Source organism: Mustela putorius, unplaced genomic scaffold (assembly GCF_011764305.1).
Source record: "Mustela putorius furo isolate JIRA1106 unplaced genomic scaffold, ASM1176430v1.1 tig00004007_pilon_pilon_pilon, whole genome shotgun sequence".
Taxonomy (NCBI): Eukaryota; Metazoa; Chordata; class Mammalia; order Carnivora; family Mustelidae; genus Mustela; species Mustela putorius.
Genome location: NW_025422145.1, coordinates 14,451,268 through 14,472,454, shown reverse-complemented (window position 1 = coordinate 14,472,454; position 21,187 = coordinate 14,451,268). Strand labels below are relative to the sequence as shown.

The following is a 21,187-nucleotide window of genomic DNA, read 5'->3' as shown; positions in this document are numbered from 1 at the left end:
CCCTGTGGGACCTGCGGCCTGCAGGCCAGGGCCTGTGCTGACTCCTGCCGCTTGCTGTTCTGGCAGGAGCTCCCAGCTCTGAGCACGTGGGCCCCAAGACACCCACAGACGGGACAGCAGAGCAGCTACGAGGCGACCCAGGACTGCGTGGGAACACCTTGTGACCCGAGACAGGCCAAGGGCAGCCCTAGACCCGCGGGGAGGGGGGCAGGAGGGAGCCGCTTCCTCTGGGGCCCGGGAGGGACTCAGGCTCGGCTCAGAGAGGCAGACAGAATAAAGACTCAAAGTTTTAATTAATTCCTGTACTGATAAAAATAATTCCATGGATTCTGTAAACCGCTGCATAAATGCTGTAGTGTAAAAAACTTTAAACAAGTGTTAACTCGGAACAATTCACTACAAGTAAATGATTATGCATTATAAATACTACTTTCTGGGTTAAAGTTCCATTCTGGTAACGTTCTCCTCTAATACTTAGAACGTAAGCGGAGGCTTCCCTAAATCCCCCCACGAAGCCACCCACCAAGTGAGGTCTCCGGTGGCCCCAGTTACACCGGCCGCAGAGGCGGGACGTGGCCACGACCATGAGCGCCGAGAGGCGGGAGCAGCTACACCCAGCACCGTGGCCACCCACCTGCAGGTTAGCCGAGGCTCCCCACCCACGGGGCGGGAAGGACCCCAACAGGCAGTCCCCCGGGGGCCCACTCGGGCGGTTCTCTGGGTCCCCATGGCTCCTGTCTTGCCCACCGCACGGCAAGAACCAACCAGAGCAACTTCTACAGGCTTCAAGCTGAAGTGCCTGCCCTTAGTCCACACTTTGAAAACGTCTAGACTAGGTACTGATAATAAACATTGTCCTGTTTCCCAAAAATGACCAAAGGCCTAAAATGGGAAACGATGCATAAATATTAATAAAAATAAAGAATTTTAAACGGTGATAACAGTAGCACAAAATATACGTAATTTCTAAGAGCTAATAAATCATCACTGTCATTAAAAACAAAGTAGATTCACTAAAACCAAGTCAACAGTCACCTTCGTAGTGGGCCAGCTGCGGAACGTCATGGAGCCGCCCTGGAAGTGAGAGCTATCGGTATGTCCTAAGTTAAGAAAAGTTTTCAACCTCTTACTCTAGTAAATATTTGGTTACTGATAAGAATTTACACCGAGCCGCTTACAAAATGCTATGAAAAGTCTTTGGCAAAGCCACGTGTGGGCCCAGACCTCCGGGCCAGAGGGGCCGCACCTGTTCCCGCCGCCTCTACAGCGTCGCGAGGACGACAAAGTCTGGGCCGACTACACACATCCTCTGCTTCTCCCCAGATTTCTAGGAAAACAACCCAGCTTGGATCAGAGAAAATTCAGGTCGTCCCCCAAACCACACCAGCTCTCAGGAGCATTTCTGCCAGGGCCAGGTGGCTGGGCTCTCCCTACAAGCCTGGGGTCACCTGAGTGACCCTGGTGACCCCCTGGACTACCCCGGAGCAGGGGGTGAGTCTCTGGCCTCAGGCCGCCCAATGGGGGGCCCGGCAGGCTCTCAGGGCTGCAGAGGCTCAGGGACAGCTTTGTGAGATGAACGTGAGAGCCTCCGCCATCAGGCCCCTGGGAGCGACAAGCCCGAGGGAAGGGCCTCGTCCGCCCCTCATGTGAGGCTCAGGCACTTAGACAAGCGGCTGCGGGTCACGGAGCACGATCAGGGCTCGGCGCCTGGCGCCACTGCATGCTCCTGGCCTAGAAAACCAGTTAGTGAGTGCGCACAGGGTGAGGGTCCTTCCGCAGACTGTCTTTCGGCGTCACTGCTACAGATAGTTTGCACTTAACTGGAAAACTAAAAAAATTAGGCATTTCTCACTACTAGATAAACGCTCATTTCATTAAGTACTCATTTCAGAATAGGAAATCTAAGAGCTTTACCATACCACGGGTTAACGAACGGAGAGGAAACTGTGTAAGTTCACAGTCCACGTATAAAGCTTCGCATTATCGCGTATTAAAAAACCACAAACCTAGAAAGCAGCTTACAGCAACTCAGAATGTGTAACGCCCCCAGTTTACAAAGTGCTTGGCAAGGTCACCTGCGTCATTCCTGAGCCTGTGGGGCTGGCTGGGCGGGCTCCAGGGGAGTGCACCCCTGAGGCTGGAGAGGCAGCGGCCGCAGCCCAGGCTGTGAACACAGGAACAGTCACCATGGGAGGGGCTGGCCCTCACAGTAGGGGCAGGGGGGCGCGCCCGCAGCACACGACTCGCAGAGCACGTGGTGCTGGCAGGGCTGGAGGACGGCACCACGGGCGTGCTCCCGGCACACGGCGCACTGCTTGGCTCGCAGCTGGAAGATCACCTGTGGGGTGAGACGCGACCGGTCGGCGGTGGGGTCGGCGGCCTGCTGCAGCCAAACCAAGGCCCCAGGAAAACCACGGACGGGGCCTCCATGGGACGTCGGAGAAGGTGGCCCCGGCTGCAGAGTCAGGGCCAGGGAACCCCTCACAAGACCCAGGAGCTGAGCAGCCGCACGGGCACGGAAGGGGGCAGCCCTGCACGTGGCCACCTTGAGGGACTAGGACCACATGGAGGCCCCAACCGTGCCCTGTGGCCAGCAAACTTGAGGGGCTGGGCTCGTAGGCACCCTGACTTGGGACCCGGGCCTCCGGCCAAGAGAGCAGACAGAGCCTGGGGGGCTGTGCGGCCATGGGAGGGGAACAGTGTGTGAGGGCCGTGGAACCTTCCAGATGTTCTCACAACAGGCCCTGCTGTAGAAGGGATTTACAGCCCAGGGTGGAGAACACAAAGGCAGAGATCTGCCCTGGGACCTGGGGTGACCTCAGGGAGGGGCCACTCTGGCTCTGATCCCGCCTGGCGGGAGGGGTGCCCAGCCCGTCCTCGTCCTCTGAGGGCAGAGCCGGCAGGGAGGGGACAGACCGGCTCCGCTGGCCTTGGCAGCTGCCTGGAGCCAACACCAGGACTCACCCCGTCCACGGCTTCCAAGTCCAGGCGCAGCCGACTCTGCAGCGAGTGCAGCTGGGGCAGAGGGACGGCGCCCAGGTCGGCGCAGCGCCGCAACCCGCGGCCCTCCAGCTCCTCCTGCAGCCGCCGGAACTGGGCCTCCACCTCCTCCTTCTTCTGCAGCGCCAGCTGCCGCGCGCTGTCTGCCGCCAGGGCCCGCTCCTTCGCCTCCTGTGCCTCCCGCTGCCATGCGTCACAGGCCTGCAACCCAGGGGGAGAGGAGGCTGCAGCAGCGGGCGGCATGGTGTGCGCCCCCCCGCCCCCGGCCATGGGCGCACCTGTCCCGCCTCCCCTCCAGCCTCCTTGTGCCCCACTGGCGCGCACCTGCTTCACCTGCTGCCAGGACTCCTCCCACTGCCGGATCTTCCTCTTGGCCTCGTCCAGCTGCCGCCGGACACGTGCCAGCTCAGCACCGCTGGGACTCGTGCTTGCCGGCGGGGCGGGGCCGCTGTTCAGGATGGGGGACGGACTGGGTGAGAAGCTGCCGGAAACAAAGTCCCAGATGCTCCCAGGGACGCCGTTCAAGCCTGTGTGTGGAGGGGACGGGAGCGGTCACTGGCGACAGCGCTGAAACGCCACCTCTGGGCCCCGCTGACAGCGACCCCCACCACCATCTTTTGCCGCAGCCTCTTCCTGGCCACTCAGGGCGCGTAAGCAGAAGAGGAACTGAGGTCAGAACTGTCACCGCGCGAACCCTGGCCCCGGAAACCCCCTCACTTCAGTCTGGAGGCCCGGGAGCTGTGGGGTCGCCTACGGGGAGGCATGTGCGGCCTGAAAGTGTCGGGAGGTGCGCGAGTGAACCGTCCCTGATGAGGAAATAAAGCAAGGGCTGGTGCCGCTGTGCGCTGGGCCCCGAGTGACGTCCCAGGTCCCCCTACTCCCAGGTGACAGACGGGGCCACCCTGACAGCGGGCTATGTGTACAGCCCATCCTTGTGCCCCAAAGCACCGCCAGCAGACTGAACAGGGGACCCACCCGCTCGGGCAGTGGCCACCCCCGAGTCCGGGCAGTGGCCACCCCCGAGTCCGGGCAGTGGCCACCCCCGAGTCCGGGCAGTATGACCACGTGGGGGGCCCGGCTCACCTAAGGAGCTGTAGGATGCGGTGGAGGGGCCCAGCGCCCCGGGCTCCGACCTGAGGGCCGGCGGCTGCTGGGGGGGCGTCATGGCCGAGGAGACGAGAGGCCCCGACAGGGACTGGGACAGCGAGCTGAGCGGGGAGGTGGACAGCGACGAGGATGAGTGCAGGGACGGGGAGCGGGGCGGGCAGCCTGGGACGGTGACAGGCACCGAGCCCCCCAGTGACCTCGGACCTGCGGAGAGCGGACGTGGTCGAGTGAGCAGGTGGGGCTGGGGCTGGCCTGACCACCATGCAGGACCGTGGTGGCTGCGCCCAGGTCTCCGCAGAGACCACGATGCTAGGCCAGAGGCCCCGAGGGGTCGGGGGGCTGACCACAGACTGGCCATGGGACCCTCTGAAGAGAAAGCCCAGCCAGCCCAGCTAAGAGCCCCGGTGCTCTGACCTACCTGCCGGGCCCAGGTCGGCGCTGTCATGCTCTTCCAGCTCTCTGTCTAGGGCGGGGAGGCCAACGTCGTGGAGATGAAGGTCCAGAGAAGGACCTGGAGAACAGGATGTCCCGTGAGTGTGGGGCCGCACCAGAGCCTGGCCCATGCGAGAGATGCGCACTCTCCTTGCCCAGACCATGGCGCTGGTAGGGCTTCTGGGACCCCAGCACGCTCTCGGCCCGTCTGTTACTGGAATAGAGGCCTGGAACAACATGGGGCTCCCCACCTCCCAAAGCTTTCCCTCTCCTGCAAGCAGGGGTCTCCCTCCCCTCATCCCCTCCCCCTCTGACACCGGCCCCCAGGCACCTGGCTCCGGGCCAGCAGCCCCAAGAGCTTCTCAATTCCAGCAGCCGCACAGCGGTCGACTCCCGGAAGGGGCGGCCAGAGGACATCCCCACCAGCCATCTGTGTGACTCCTAGGACACCCACTGGGCCCGAGCTGCCGCCATCTTCCGGCCCAGGGTACACAGAAGACCCGGGGGTGCTGAAGGCACAGCACGAGGTCAGCCACACGGCCCCACCGTGCACCCTTCCGTGAAGCAGGTGGCCTTTCCCATGTGGCTGAGCCTTGCTCCTCCCCTGCCAGCCAGCAGGCCCTCCGACCCCCCGACGGCCTGTCATGTGCAACAGGAACAGTCTCTGGAAGCCACAGGGTGTCGCCCGCCCCCAGAGCCCCAGGCCCAATGGCCATGCCAGAGCCCGAGGCACACACCCTGGAGGCCCAAGTTGGGCCTGCTTGTTCGGGGTCTGTGAGCCACACTTCTGGAGCCTTCTGCTTCGGCCCTGCCCCCAGCCTCCTAGTGTCCAAGTCGCCTGAACTGTGACAAATGACAGCAAACCAGAGGCACCAGGAGGAGGAGCCACTGCTCATTGCTGACCAAATCCCACCCTCGGCTGGGCCCAGACTCGTGGCCGTGCCGCGGCTCCAGGGACATGCCCAGAAGCAGCAGGGGGACCATGACCACGGCCAACAGCTGGGTTAGAATCCAGGAGCGAAGCCCAAACCTCCCGGCGGCTGCAGAGAAACTACCTCCCTTCAAACAAAAAGCATCTACCGTAATTACCAGGGAATTACTGTATTTATGGGGAAACCCAGGCAGGGAGAGGGTTAGAAACGGGACTTCGGAACCACCGCAGGCCTGGGACAGGCAGACTTCCCGGGAGCCGGCTGCAGGACGCCTGCGGATCAGAGCTGGGGTCTGGCCCCCAGCCACACCACCCCTTCCCTGTCCGTAGGGCTGGTGGACACCGCTTACCACCGTGAAGCCCACTGAGCTGGCCGCAGGGATGGTGCCTTGTGCTCTGCTGGCTCCTGGCGGCCGGCCTAAAGGCAGCTCCAGGCTAAGTCTCCTATCGCAGGCACACACTGCCCTTTCCTCCAGCCCATGTGGAGGGGAGATGTGGGCTTGCTGGGACTGGGACTCGGGGCGGGGGAGGGAGGGCATGGCCCGGAGCGCACAACGGGGGGTACCGTGCAGGCATGCCCTGCCCTGCCCCCCCCGCCCTGCTTTGGATTCCCATGCCCAACCGAACTGTACCCAGGTCAGCTGGCCTCCCCCACCCCCACTGCGGCCTGCCCGCTCAGGAGGAAACACTCTTCCAACAAAGGTTTTAGGGTCTCCTGTGGCTCCCATCTAGGGAGGAGGTGAGCACGCACAGTGGCTGCCGGGCTCAAGCCCACCCCAGCTGCTCTGAGGAGCAAGAAGCCGAGGAGCCAAGCACAGGACGCGGGGCTGTGGTCCTCCGTGGGGCTGTAGAGAAAGACCCCGCGCCAGATCAGCCAGGGAACCCACTGTGGCACTGGAAGGCCCTGGCAGCCCTGCACCAGACGGCTGCAGGGACAATGGACAGATAGAGTCCCTCAGGCAGACACGGCTCAGCTGGGGCCCACAGGGCCCCTTCCTCCTGGTGGGCTCCCCCAGCCCGTGCTTCTCCGGCCTTTCTTTACAGCCAGGACCCCACCAACACACACACGCCCGCCTGCTGGCCCACTCCTTCCTAAGACCCAGCAGCACAGGCCACCTGCATCCTGGTGCCACCCAAACCGAGCACCACAGGAGGTGGCTTCCAACAGCGCCCCACGAGTCCATCGCACTGTTAGGAGAGAAGGTGAGAGCAAGGCCCACAGGGCCAGCTTCCTCCCATGGCTCTGGGGCAGGCTCAGTCCTGCTGGTGTTGCTGGCAACCCCTGGCAGTCTTGGGCCGGTGGACACCCCAGCCCTGGCCTCGGCTGTCCCACGGCCACCCCTCCACGTCTGGGCCAAATTGTTACCTTCTTAGACACATCGCACTGGGTTAGGACCCATGCACGTGACCTTGTTTTACCTTGACTACATCCGCAAGGCCTGTTTCCAAATAAAATCCCGTTCTCAGGGATTAGAACGGAGAGCTACCTTTTGAGGACACATAATTCAACCCACAATAATGGGGGCCAAGGACAGACACCTCCCACAGACCAAAGGCCCAGAACTCCTGGGACCCTCCTCGAACAGAACTATGAACTGCCCAGAGGGTCCACCTGCTTCTGGGGAAGACACCGCTGACCCTGACGCCCCTCACCCATGCCCACCCACTGTGGCACTGGAAGCCCCTGGCAGCCCTGCACCAGAGCCCTCGCTGACCAACCCCCCCTTGACATCCTGTCCCCACCTTACCCCAAACTACTGCTAAACCTTGCCCTCCAGCCTTGCACCCATGCCTCCATGCTCTGGGAAAAGGCAGCACCCTCTCCCCAGCACCACCTTGCCCTCCCCTCCCCTACCAGAACCCCCTTCTCAAACCTCCCATCCTCTCTGGGGGGCCTGGGGAGGCCCAGTAGCCCCTCCAATGCTTGCTCCACAGCCACACACTCCGCTTCAGCAGCCCTAACCCTGAGATGCCAACATATATCCCCCCCCCCCCCCGCGTAGACACTCTGCCTCCTCCTACCAGGGAGAGGCCCACTGCCCCATCAGCAGCTTCCCAAACTCTGGGGACACAGAGGCCCCTCCCCCCGCCATGCACCAGGGCTCATGCGCTCAGCAGGGCCCCAGGAGGAGCCCTTAGCCCCTCCATCCTCCCAGAACCCGCACAACCAAGGGCCCTAAGCTCCAGCGGTCTCTGGGGGCTGCCCCTTGTGCCCTACCACGATGTCCCACAAGGAGCCTTTTTAAAATGCCAATCCTGGCACGTCAATAGTCCTACCTCCGGTGGAGACTGTGCCTCTTGGCATGCTCGTGGCCACCGGGGCCAGACCCTACCCCCACCGTGGCTCTTCCTCTGGGACTTATGACACTGGACACTGCCTAGGCTGCAGCCTAACCAAATCTTCCATCGGCTCCCCTCATCCTGCGAGAACTTCTGCTCAGCCTCCCAAACCCTCGTTTTGGTTGTCTGCCTGGACCCCCTGCAGACTCATGTGCTGAAAGCCAGCTCCACCCCCCCCACCTGCCCTGCCCCCACCTCTCTGTGCTCTGCAAGGTGGCCACAAAGGATGGAAGCCCAAACCCACCCTTCTGGCGCAGGCCTGGGGTCCCAACCCTCTGTCCTGGACACGCAGGTCAGCCAGGCCTGATGACGGGGCCTCAACCTTCAGCACCAGATTAGGTGTGGCATGCTTTAACCCAACAAAGTTCTAGAAACACTTTCTCATAACAAAAGCACAAATGAACCGACCATAGGGGAGAAGAAGCTGAACCAAGAGCCTTTCCTCACCTGGAAAAGATTTATCTTCTCACAGTCCCCCACCCCCACCCCATGACTCAGCAGAGAGGGGCCCACTGCCCAGGACAGCACAGCCAGCGTGCGGACTGGGGCGCACCGGCTGCTCATCTCAGAACAAGATCCGTCGCTGCTCCACATCAGTGCTCTGGGTCAGACCCAAGTCCTCTGGGATATTCTCTCAAACGAAAGCAGACTTTTAAAAAAGACTTGAACGCTCAAAATCAAAGCTAAATTACGTAAGCTGTGCCATCGGACCCAGAACCCGCCTTGCCCAGCCACTAGGAACCACCCAGACCTTGGTGAGAAATCCGCGGAGAGCTGCTGAGTAACGGCCCTGGCAATCCCCAGATCCTGACGTGACACAGCACATTCAGGAGGCCACCCGGTCCTTCAGGGTCAAAGGACACACAGGGACAACGAGCACAGTGCACAGAATTAAAGACCAGCATTGGGCAGCCCTGACGTGGGGGTGCTCCCCACCCAGGGCCGGATGCCCCCCAGCAGACCGTCCTCCCCTAAGACAGCATGGAGAAGCACCCGGCAAACCCGCTCACCCACCGGCCTGAATATCCAACAGTGCAGGTGACGATCCCCCGCAGGACCAGGCAGGAACCCCGCCGTCACTAGGAGCCAAAGCACCTCCGCTAGGTGATGCAGGCCCCCCGAAGAAGCCCCGCGGCTCCCGCCCACGCAGGGAACCCGCGGGCGCCTCTGCAGAGCAGGTTCCCAAAAAGGGTCTGTTTGCATTCACACCACTGACAGTCTCTAAGGGAGCTGGTATTGACCCCTGGGTGCCATCCCTGGCTGGGCACAGATGCGACGACAACGGGTACGAGCAGCACCTGGAGGCGAGAGGAGGTGCACCTGGGAAGGAGGAAGGTGAGAGGGGGATGGGAGACACACTTCGCCTGGGGGAGGGGGCTCGGTGCACGGGGTAGCGCACCTGGGGAGGAGGCCCACCGGGGAACTGGAAAAGCAGAGAGGTGGGAGACGCACCTCACCTGGGGAGGTGGGCACGTGGGGACATGGCGCACCTGGAGAGGAAGCGCAACCGGGAGGGGTGTTTGCTCTCCTGGCGGGGAGGCGCGTCGAGACGGAGTTGGCTCTCACCTCGCCCGGGGTGCACAGCTAGTTCCGCATAACGACGACCCACACCCAGACGGCGCGGGGCTGACGATGCTGACTCACCGTCCACCGCGCCGCCGCCGCCGCCGATTCAAACGCAGCCCGCGCCCCGCCCGCCCTGCGTCGGGCCCGCCCCCGAGTGACGCAATCCTTCGGCCCACCCCTGGGTGACGTAACCCTGAGACCAGCCCCACCCCCCGAACAACGCGACCCTCCTACTCACCCCGCGCCAGCCCCGCCCCCGGTGACGCAACCCTTAGATCTGTGCCGGCCCCGGCCCTGCAGCTCCGGTCGGGGGCGCCGCGGGCGGGGTGCGCGGGGGCGGACCTCGCCAGCCCGAGTCCTCGCAGCACCCAGTTCCTTGCCGCCCTGTATGTGGGACCCCAGAGGGGCGCGTACCTCCTGACACTGGCACCTCGAGGCAGTGTGCGCAAAGCCCACGTCCAGGTGCCCGAAGGGGCTTCAACTGGCAGGGCCGCTTTAAGGACCTTACCTCCCGTCCAGACACGCTCAGATGGAAATGAGCTAACCATGGAGCACGCAGTGGCCCTGGGCCAGGCCCCCCGCCCAGACCTCTGCCCTCGAGGTCACTGCGAGTCAGCTGCCCACAGCCCCGCAGCCAGGCCCCCCATCCCCTCCATAGTCCATCTGGTCTCTGGATGAAGGCTCTCCCACCCTTGACTCCCGGCCACTCCTGGCAATGAGCTGCACCAGGACTATTTCAAGGTCACTATTTTAATCGGAAACCCGCTGGTATGAAGTGGAAGGCAAAGGAAAGGAAATCCACCAAGTGCCGTGAAATGATTCCACTAAACCCACCAATCGCACAATTAGTTTGCAAACAGCATCTACTCACACGAGCGTTTACTCATTCCCCGTGGGCAGAGCACCATAAAGCCAGAACCCAAGCCACACCAGCCTCCATGAGGCCACCGCAGGTAGGGCAGGCTCTTTCCAGGTGCCCCGCAGCGTGGGGGTCCTCAGCAGCAGGAAGGCCGCTGGCAAGGGCCCTCCTGGGACCAGAGGGTAGTTCTGAGGAGTCCTAACTGGGCCCGTAGACTGGGGTCTGACCACACGCGATGATCTCCAGAGAAAACGATGACAGCAGCCCCTGATTCTAACAGCAGGGGCACCGAAAACGTACTGTCAGCAGGCAGTGCTACCTCTGGGCAGCTGGCTCAGGGAATACTGAGGTGAGCGGAAGAAGGACCTACAAACGCTCCGTGACACAAACAGGCCGAGGACCCTGACGGAAGGGTGATGGCTAGGGACACTAAGAAGACGCGGATTCCCCTGGGGCCGCCACACTGCCGCGAGGCCACTCTCGAGGTGCAGGTGCCCCCAGCTCTGTCCGTTTGGGGGTCTGGGGGCAGAGCTGAATGTGGCCTCGTCTGCTTAGGGCAGGGATTTTCTTCCCTGACTGCCTGTGTAGGAGTCTCCAATTTTACTATGACTACCTGTGAACTGGGAAAATAAGCTTTTTTTTTTTAAACCTCTGCGTTTTACACAAAAAACCCCAAAGAGTAAAATCAAACATGCCATTCAGAGCAACAGCTTCCTGGCTCCTTTCCAGCTGGAAACAAAGGTGTCCAGTGCGCGCCGGTGCATGTGCCCAACCCAGGCTCGGGTCTTTAACCACACGTGTCCGGCAGCCAAGCGCCTCAGTCCAGCATTCTCTAGGGGAGCCACTTAGAGACACACGATACAGACGGCGCTCCTTGCATAACTAACCACTCAGCCCCCAAGCGCAGCAGGGGACCTGCTCAGTGGCCAGACAGCTCACACACGCTGGCACGACCACCCCGCCGCCTCCAAGTCTCTGCCAACACGTGCGACTCGGCTGAGTTCTCCAGCCCACTGGCCACGTTGAGTCCACATCAAATCTGTGTTCAAGAGGAACACCTCGTTCCACCCCCATTTCAGGTCAAGCTAAAACACGTGTGGTTGGTTGGTTTTGCTTATAAGAAAACGGACGCAGAACCCACCCATGAAGAAGGTAAGCCTTGAAGCAACAAGCCGGTCTAAGGAAGAGCCCGGGGGAGAGCCGCTGGCGGTTCTCACAGCTGCATAGACATAATTTCCAGAAAAGCCCAGAGCATGGAAGCAAGAGTCACAAGTTTGAGAAGTTCAGGGCTGGGGGGGGGGGGGAGCCGGTGGGGGGGATGGGGCAGCTGCATCAGGGGTCCCCTCTTTGCCCCCCAGCTTCCCATCCTGGGGGGCAAGGCCAGCTCGACTCCAGAAGATTCTTCAGCAGAAGCAGCAGCTCCGAGGTGGAGCCCATGCAGGAATGCCAGGGCTGTGCAGCAAGACATGCCCGGCCACAGAAGGTCTCCCGGTTGTAGAAGAGTGACCCTTTAAAGACCCTCCTGAGAATGAGCACGGGGCCGGGAGGCCAGCCTGAGCCAGCGATGCGGAGCGCGCCCCAGAGCGGGCCACGATGCCGGAGTAGGACTGTGTTCACCTGTCCGGCGTCCCTCACATCAGCAGGAGGGACCAAAGGGCTCCGTGGCCCCTTCAAGTCCAGGATTTGCCATCTGCATGGCCGCTGGAAAGATACTCTCCTCCCTGTCCTGGGCTGCCGTGACCGGGGTGCCCAAGTTTAAGGGGGTGGAAAGCAATATGCACACACTCCTGGGCCACCAGCCATGGACGTTTACCTCTGGGTAAGAGCGTACCATCCCCGAGCTGGCCACCTGACGCCCAAGTGGTGCCCTGACGCGGGTACACAGGGGCCTTCCCAGTCCCCTGCAGTCCCCAAGAGAGCAGGTGAAAAAGAAAGGATGCGCTCCAGGACTCCAAGTGCAGAGGACGGACGGCACTGGAGCTAACTGAGCTGGCCTCTCACTGGAGCGACTTCCCTGTGGTACCCACAGCCACACCATCCCGGCCAGCCCTGGGACAGAGAGCACGGCAAGAGCCATGAACAGAGCCCCTGCCGAGTCTCCCTTTACCGGGACAGAGATGGGGGCTCGGGTCAGGCCAGCAATGCGAGCCCTCTGCAACTGTGGCCATACATGGGACCACAGACGGGGCCCTGGGGCGGGGGTGCTGCCCAGCATGGCAAGGTCGCCCTCCCGCCCCTACCACCCCGCTCCACACCCTGCTCTCAGGACAACTCTCTCCCTCTGGCCAGACTCCAATCACCTGGGTCATCAGTCCCCCGACCCTCAAGGACTCCCAGCAGCTAATGACCACTCAGCCACACCCCCGCCTTCGGCCAGCCTCGTCCTCACACTCTCTGCTCTCGTCTTAGGGCCAGGAGGCTGCTGCTAGGGGGCGTGTTTCTAGATCACAGACAGTACAGCCACGGGACAGGTGCCTAATACACAGTGGCTTTTCTACAACAAGGAGCCTCCTACCACGTGTCCTGACACAGAGCCCTAAAAAGATACAACGTGGGTGCGAAGCGAAGTCAGGAAACCAGGAAGTGTTAGACTTACCTGGGACGGGCTCGGCAGCACCGCTGGGGGGCTCGGGCGGGTGGGCACAGGCCGGGAGGGTGGGCAGGGCGGTCGGGGAGGAGCTGCCGGAGCCGGCGCTGGACCCCACACCAGGGGCAAGCGGGTGAGCCACCACGGACACAGACAGGTGGTTCTGCGTGGAGACACGGAAACAAGATGAGTAGACGGGCGCAGGGAGCGGTAACGTGACTGCTCCATGACGGAGGCCACTAGAGGGGGGCGCGGGGACAGTCACAGACGGGACGGCTGGCTAACGTCCAACCCCACAACAAATATAACACAGTGCGACTCCTCCGAATGTTTCAGTTCTTTAACTGCCTAGTGGGTTGTAACGACCAGGACAGACAGTCACTAGCTGCCAATCACCCAGGGACGGGCACAAATGCATCTAAAAAGTGTCGCTTTAATGGCCTTTTCTGCAGAAACTGTTTCAAGAGCAGATACGTGGCAGTAAAGAAAAAATCCACCAAAAGGCATCAGCAGAGAACCAACACCGCTTCTGAAAACAGAAAAATAATCTCATTACCCGAAAAGGGTAAAAAACAGAGGGCAAGGCACGCGACTTCACTCGGTAGCCGCAGATCAGGACAAGTGCGGTCCCGGGGCCCAGCCGGCAGCGTGGCAGCACACTGACGACCCATGGGACCAGGACAAGGGGCAAGCCAGGGCTCGGGGCCCTGCAGGTTGCACCCCAGTCACCGTGCGGTCAGGGACCGGTAGCCACACGGAAGGGAAACGTGTGGTGTCTGGTTTTTGCTTCAAAACGAGACAGAAGTCAACTTTGGACAGGGCCCGCGCCAGCCTAGGCCGGGATGGCTTTACTATGTGGTCGGCCCCAGTTACGTTTTCCACGATGATGATGATGACAATGACAGGAACAGAAAGAACACATGCTTCATGAGGGAAGGCCACCCTGCACAGACAGCTCCTCTGAGTGTTTCCCGGACGGCTGGCTGCGTTCAGCCCCTGGTGCAGACACCAGCCGTGAGCACAGGGGACACTGTGACAGCCCCTGCCGCACGTGTGACATGAGCCTGAACCGCCCAAGTCTGGAGGGCAAGGTCCCCAGGCTCCCGGGGCTCAGGCTCCCACTCTGTCCCGGCTGAGGCAGGAAGGCAGGGCAAGCAGCCCACCATCCCCCCATGCTCTGAGCCCGGCTGGAAGCCGCTGGCCTGAGGCTCCCGTTGTGGCTTCCTCCACCCACGGAGTCACAGTGCAAAGACGTGTTCTTGGCAGACATCAGGTGACACTCAATCCTGAAACCTGAGGATACCCTCACTCGTGTCTCCCTGGGGCTACACGGAGGGAAGGTCCGGCGCCAGCAGGCACACAGGTGTCCAGAGGCAAGTGAGGGGTCCCCAGAGGACGGCCAGGCCAGCCTCCAACCACGTGGCCTTCAAACTGGGGGTCCCAGGGAAGTGCTGGGAGCCACTCCAGTGACCTGGGAAGCCCCAGTGGGGCACCTGCTGTCCTGGGGTCCAGCTCTGGACAGGATGGAGGGTGTCTCTGGGTACAGGCGGGCAGGAGCCTTAAGAGGAGCCTGGCAGCTTGCTCCCGGCTGCTGGCGGACATGAGGATGGGCTGGGGGCCAGCGCAACATGCCCTGGGGTGTCTGGGCTGGTGGGTGCCTGGGTCCCCCGGTGAACCAGCTGTTATCGCCCATGTGTCCAGCTTCAGATTCTTAACGAACATCTTACAGTTTTGATTCCCTTGCAACATCACAAAATAACTAAGTTGCATTTTCACTTCCAACTCCCTTTCTGCTGCTGTCACAGCTCCTGAGACGAGAACGAACCTTCACCTTCGCAACTTGGTCCAGCCATGATGCAGAGCCCTCTGGGGACAGCCGCAGACCAGGCCGGAGGGAGGCCGGGTGCGCCGCCTGCAGAGGACTTAGGAACAGAGCCCACAGCACAGACCCACGGCAAGAGACTACGTGCTTGCCGACAGGGGCACGTCGGCAGCCACTCGGCACCCCAGGCCTTCCACGCATGGATGGCGACAGAGAAATATCAGTGTGCCGAGTGCTGAGTGCAGCCGCAGCCAGCGTTCGTGGGGACCCGTGTCCTCATGGAAAGCGGAAATCGCAGACAGCGCCGGACGCAGGGGAGAGTGCCAGGCGAGATGGTGGGCCCGGCCCTGCCCACGCCGGGAGGACAACTTGGGGATCTCAAGGGCAGCTGGGGCTGTGGCTGACGCAGCCCCATGGGGCTCTGTTCAGGCTCTGTTCAGGCAGCTCCAAGACACACGCAGACGGGCCGCAAAGGGCACCCCGTGCTCCCTTTGAGGACAATGCTGGGGGCTTCTGTTGTTTCCAAAGGGCAACAGCAGCATTTTCTGAACATTCGAATGAAAGACAGAGGCACAGGCCAGTTTGGAAGGAAGGCAAGTGGAAACACAAGGACACCACAGACGGCCAGTGGCTGGAGAGGTCTGTGGGAGCCCCAGCAGCCAGGGCTGCCCCCGCAGTACCTGCTTGCCGTCCTGCTCGCTGGCCTGGTGGCTGCCCTCGGCAGGGGACTCTCTCCGCTTTGCCTGCAACAGAAGAAGGCAGTGGTGGGCTCCAGGCACACAGACCCCCAAGCCTCGCTCACGTGCACAAGGCGGAGTACAGATGGCTCAGGAGACGGCAAAGGTGTTCATGTCGCTACCCTCCCTCAGGTCTGAATCTGTCTCTCCCACCTGCTCCCTGACCTCTGACCTCCGGGCTGGTCCTGGCAGGGGTCATGGGGAGCTCTGCACCGCAACCCCCACTCCCCAAGCCCACCAGCAGTCAGGCTTGAGCTGGAAGCAAAGGGCTCTTCCACTAAAACTGCAGAAAGCCGGGAAGGCAGAGTAAGCTTCCTTTGTGAAGGCACACCCTCCCCTCTCCCACGCCAGCACCGTGTTCACAGAACAGGCCTCACTAAGTAACCCTGGCCTGATGTTACTTCTCCCATACGTTTACTGTCCCACAGCTCACCCCCCTGGAAACAGAAACCCCGTTGCTTTTGTCTCGCTGGTCCTGCATGGTTCACTACTCGTCGTTAAAAGGGTATTAAGCTGCCACATCTAACTGCTTCTCTATAAAGACTTCTAAATGGATACATAATAACCTTTTTCTCCTTTTATCAGTTTAAATTGCAGGGGCCTATGGGGCACCTGGGTGGCTCAGTGGGTTAAGCTGCTGCCTTCGGCTCAGGTCATGATCTCGGGGTTCCGGGATCGAGTCCCGCATCGGGCTCTCTGCTCAGCAGGGAGCCTGCTTCCTCCTCTCTCTCTCTCTCTGCCTCTCTGCCTACTTGTGATCTCTGTCTGTCAAATAAATAAATAAATACTCTTAAAAAAAAAAAAATTGCAGGGGCCTGGTCTTGAACCGAAGAGGGTGGTGGGAATTGTTTTTTTCTCCCCTACACATACAGAAACCCTGACTGACAAGCCATCTGCTGGGCCCGCCGGGCCAGACGAAGGCTGTGCTCAGAGCTCTGCATCGGCTCTGCCCAGGTCAGCATCCACACAAGAACTGTGGACCAAAATGTCCTTCAGATCATCGGAATATTCTGATTTTTATAACTCATTTTATAATACGTGAATTCACAGTGGTGGCTCAGGGCATCCTGGCCTTTCTTCCTTTCTTTTTTTGGCTTCTGGAATCACAAAAGAACCCAGAATGATCCCCAGGGGGCGAGGCGGGGAAGGTGTCCAGAGAAGTGCTGATTGGGGCCCCTCCTTTTGCAGGGCGATGGGCCACGGGTTCAAGCCAGATACTTCTGAATCCCCTGCAGCTCTCTTGTCCAGAAGTGACATCCTCCCTGCAGAGCAGGCTGAGGGCTTCCAAAGACACTGACCAAAGACCTGAGTATCTATGCTTCCAGACTAAGTGACACTGAGGAAAGCAAGGTTACCCCGAAACCATTCTGCTTGCCTTCAGAATATAGGGCTCCCTGCAGGCAACCTCACCCCTTCTTCCAGGCCCCTCCCCGCTGTGGGGGCCTGGACACTCCACACCACATTCCTGTGACACCCAGTGTCAGCGTCCCCATGCCAGTCCAGTTCCAACACCCTCTGCCTGGGGTCAGACTATCACCTGTGACCACTGTCAATCAGGACGCACACAACTCCCCTCAGGCCCCGCCACCTTCTGAAAGAGCTCACAGGGCTTCGGGAAGCACACACTTATGTCGATTTACTGTGTAACGAACGACAGGGCAAAGAACACAGCTAGCTAGGGTCGCACCGGCTGAGGTCTGCAAGAGTCCCACGTGCGGGCTGGGGCCGCCTCCCCAGCACGGAGATGCTCCCCACCCCGGACGTGGGGGATTTTCACGGAAGTTCGTCCCATTAACTCCATCCCCAGCCCCTTCCCGCCCTCGGGGTCACATGGGCTGGCGCAGAAAGTTCTGAGTTTCTAACTGTGGCTTGGCCTTCCCGGTGACCAGCCCCCATCCAGGAGCACTGAGGAACCACCTCAAAAAAAAAAAAAAAAAAAAAAGAGGGTTCTATCACCCAGGAAATTACAAGGGCCTCAGTAGCTGTTCTCAGGAACAACATACAGGTTTTCTAAGATTTCACAGCCTGACCCGGGGGACGCGCACCAGCACACGGCATGTTCTGGGCAGAAAGAGCAGGTCTGCAGCGCACACTCGGGCCTTCCCACCCCGCATCTGAATGAGGGAGTCCAACCCTGGAGTCCTTGAACCGGCACAAGGTCTACACACAGTGAGACCCCAGGTGTCCTCGGGTGTGCCCGACACAAGGACACACGGCCTGAGTGAATCCGACAGTGCCCCAGAGGCTCGTGGTTTTCGTGCCGAACCTCCACTGGCACAGACCTATTCACGGTGCAAACGAAGCAGCGGGGGGCACGCAGAGCAAAGGCCAGGGTTTGGGGTTTGACGTCAACCCTTACAGACGATGGTACTTGGGAGTGAGGCAGACCTAGGGGTCTGGCTGAGAAGCCCTCCCTGCACAGCCCCCGCCCCAGCGCGATCTCGTCCAGACCTGGTGCCTGGTAGTGGCCAGGCCAGTGAGGCCCCAAACTTGGCCCTCCCAGAGGGGCCACTACAGCAGGAGACCTCAGGGAGATCTGGGCCAGTGTGCCCCGGGGCCGCCACCAAGTGGTGCACGTGGGGATCCGGATATCAGAGCCGGCCTACAGGAGCACGCTGGCCCACTCGTGTTTTACTTTAACAGACACAAACTCACAGGAGCACACGCCTCCCACAGCGGAGGGCTCTGCAGCACTCGGCATGGTCACGAGGCTGTGTGACCACAGACCACCACACTTCAGACATCCATCCCCCCAGGAGCTCGCCCACGACCCGGGATCCATTCTGCCCGCAACGGGTCCACTTTTTAAATTGCCAAATAATTTAGGAAAAAAACATAAAAGACGTTTGCACCAGGCCGTGTCCTCATCAGGCCGTGTGCGCCAGGTGTGGGCTCACTGCTCCCACACTGTCCCCCAAGGAGCCCAGGGCTTCCATCAGGAGTGCTACCTCCCTGGGTACAAACCACCCCCCACAACAGGCTCCACGCAGCCCAGACCCTCAGAGAGGCCCAGCCAGTGGCCGTCTAACCACCATCTAAGCCCACAACTGCCACAGCCCTGAGAACCACCACCAAAAGGAGAGAGGAAGGGTTTCCTGCCGTGTCCAGCGAGGCTGTGGGCTGACTGGTGGTCCAGAACGCTCTCCGCTCAGTCTGCCAGGGGCCACCTAGCTGGACACGAAGAGGGTCAATGGCACAGAGAGGGGGGCCTGTGTTCGGTGGCCACGGGAGTGGGTACAAAGGGGAATCATGCTGGACCCCCCAATGCTTCCAAGCCAGGACGGTGGGGATGCAGCAGGCGCACGACTGTCCTGGGCTCTGGGCTCAGACACCAGTGCCCACGGGCAGAGGCCGCTCCATGCCAGCTCACCGGGAGCGCAGCCACGGCCGGGCAGCCCCTGGCGCAGGACACAGAGGGGCGCAGGATGGCTTGCAACCAGGTGTCTTAGTGGCCAGGCTCCTTGCAACTGAGTTCCATGAAGAGCAGCCAGTGGGAAGGTGGGTGGGAGATGCTTGCGCACTTCCCGTTTCCTCAGACGGGGGCACTTTCTGGGGAACCCTGACAGTCAGCCGCCCCTGTCCTACAGGAGGGGCAACTCTCACACCCCTGCGAGTGTCCAGCGGGAGCAGGCAGAAGGAGCCCCCGCCCCACAGACACGAGGGTCCCGACGTGGACACCCTGACTCTCTCTGTGCCTTTAGCAAAACTGCAGCACCAGCCCCAGGCCCAGCTGGCCAGGGGCCACTCGCCCTGCCCGGTCCCTGCCCCTCCCACCACACTGCCTACCCGCGAGGGGTCCCGCCCGGACTCGGAGCCCCTTCCTGATGCCCAGCCCAATGCCATATTTCCCGTGTGGTTGGAGTGCGTGTGTCCAGCGAGGCTGGGTCAGCCCACCCAGGCCGGAAGCCAGCCAGACTTGCACGGACTTCTAGAAGGAGCCGCCGACCCCACATCAGACCCCATCCATCCATGTCCCTAAATGCCATGAGGCCTGGGGTGCCCTCCCCAGGACCCTGTCCACTTACATGTGCAGGCTGGCCGCTGCTGGCCACAGAGCTGCTGGCGGGGGCGGGCGCCGGATCTCGGCAGCCCCAGCCGTTAGCCGTCCCGAGGCTCTCTGCAAGAAAGGGGGATGGTGGACTGTGAGCCCCCGCGGGCTGGAAACCGAGCCAGTGCAGGGTGGCTGGGTCCCAGGAGCCCCCACGCGAGGGAGGAAGAGAGGCCAGGTGACCACGGTCCTCCCAAGTGACGGGAGAGCTACAAAACAGACAAGGAATTTCTCCGAGACCAGCCACCCTCCCCATTAACATAAAAAGCAGACGGGAAAGCCAGAGGGTACAACTGTCCTCACTGGAGCCTGGGCCCCACAGGGCAGGGTGGCCCCTGAGTGGGGTGGGGGACCGGCCCAACACGGCCCTAGAAGGCCTGTCATGGGCTGCCGGCTCCCCTCCTGCTCCAGGTGAGCGGGAAGCCCAGTGGGAGGGGAGCCGCGGGCGGCCGCGTCGGGCACTCACTATCCACGTGCGCGAAGGCGCAGAACGGGCCCCGTGGGCAGTACCCGGTCTGCCGCATGTCATTGCACTTGGTGGATTTGTAGATCTAAGAGACAAAAGCAAAACAATGAAGTCAATAAAACTCAAAAATAAAACAGGGATGCCTGGGTGGCTTGTCAGGGAGGCACCAGGCTCTTGGCTCCGGCTTGGGCCACGGTCTCAGAGCCCAGACCCTGCAAGAAGCCGGGGGCTGCCACCTCGCAGGGCAGAAAACCCTGCTCCCAGTGTCCGCAGAGCTTCCTGAGGACGGGTGCGCACACGGCCCATGCGCCGGGGTCCCCTCCCTGCCACAGAGCAGGTCGGATGTCCTTGAAATCACACGCAGAGTCGACTGACCACTTGGCGTTTTCCGTAAGAGGCCCCGGATTCAGGGCGCGGCATACAGCGGCCACTGAAGAAATGACCGAGATGCAAACACGGGCGTGAGCTCCACGGCCAGCCTGGAGCCGCCTCACCTAGATCGGAAACACGCTCATGGTGCCTACAACACTCAGTGCTGGCCACCAGCTCACCAGGACCTCGAAGCCAGGCCCTCCGCACCCCCACCAGATCCCACCCAACATCCTCCGGAAGGCTTCCCCTGCCTCCCGCCTCCCCTGCCCCACAAACGCCACTCACTCTTCGCTCTCCTTCCCTGGGGCTGCCAGGACCCGGGCCAGAACAGGGCCCCCCGACCCCTGACAGCCAGCACAGACCACAGGGCAGCCCTCTTCCCAGGCCCGTTGCCCGGCCTGGGCACTGAAAGGTCCCCCATTCCCTGCTCTCTGACTTGCCTGCTCCACCCCTGTCCCTGGCTCTCCCCACCCGGCTCCCCTCCTGCAAGCAGGCTTGGTTCATAGGGATCGGCACACCCCACCCTCCCTACCCACCCGTGAGGCCTCATCCTCCACCCCCAGCCGCCCTGGTCCACACGCTCTCCTGCTCCCCGAAGGGGCTGATCTGCTGGGGTTTTGTCAGTTTTTTAAAGATTTATTGATTTGGCAGAGAGAGCACAAGCAGGGAGAGAGGCAGGCAGAGGGGGAAGCATGTTCCCCGCTGAACAGGAAGCCCAAAGCAGGACTCGATTCCAGGACCCTGAGATCATGACCTGAGCCGAAGGCAGACGCTTAAGCCACTGAGCCACCCAGGCACTCGGTTTTGTTTGTTTTTTAAAAAGATTTACTTAACTGTTTTGAGAGATAGACAAAGAACACGCAAGCAGGGGAGCGGCAGAGAGAACCTCAAGCAGACTCCCTGGTAAGCGCGGATCCAGA

At 61.3% G+C, this 21,187-nt stretch overlaps 2 protein-coding genes across 10 annotated transcripts in view; one reads left to right on the top strand and one right to left on the bottom strand.

Moving 5' to 3' along the window:
* The window catches only part of GNPTG (N-acetylglucosamine-1-phosphate transferase subunit gamma), a 36,473-nt gene extending 36,044 nt beyond the window's left edge, over positions 1-429 (top strand). Inside the window, exon 11 of the mRNA XM_004750810.3 lies at positions 67-429. Coding sequence (XP_004750867.2) covers positions 67-164 — 98 coding nt within the window. The 3' untranslated portion in view covers positions 165-429. The remainder of the gene's footprint in view (positions 1-66) is intronic.
* The window catches only part of UNKL (unk like zinc finger), a 41,823-nt gene that overhangs the window by 7,124 nt on the left and 13,512 nt on the right, over positions 1-21,187 (bottom strand). For 7 of the 9 annotated variants that reach the window (XM_045072229.1, XM_045072228.1, XM_045072232.1 and 4 more), the window contains 8 exons: positions 19,896-19,980; positions 19,407-19,498; positions 15,325-15,387; positions 12,832-12,985; positions 4,526-4,618; positions 4,084-4,311; positions 3,325-3,527; positions 2,965-3,201 (listed from right to left, as the gene is read on the bottom strand). In XM_045072229.1, coding sequence (XP_044928164.1) covers positions 2,965-3,201; positions 3,325-3,527; positions 4,084-4,311; positions 4,526-4,618; positions 12,832-12,985; positions 15,325-15,387; positions 19,407-19,498; positions 19,896-19,980 — 1,155 coding nt within the window. Of the gene's footprint in view, positions 1-274; positions 2,339-2,964; positions 3,202-3,324; positions 3,528-4,083; positions 4,312-4,525; positions 4,619-12,831; positions 12,986-15,324; positions 15,388-19,406; positions 19,499-19,895; positions 19,981-21,187 lie in introns of those variants that run through there. The other 2 variants (XM_045072230.1, XM_045072231.1) reach the window with 2 other exon arrangements.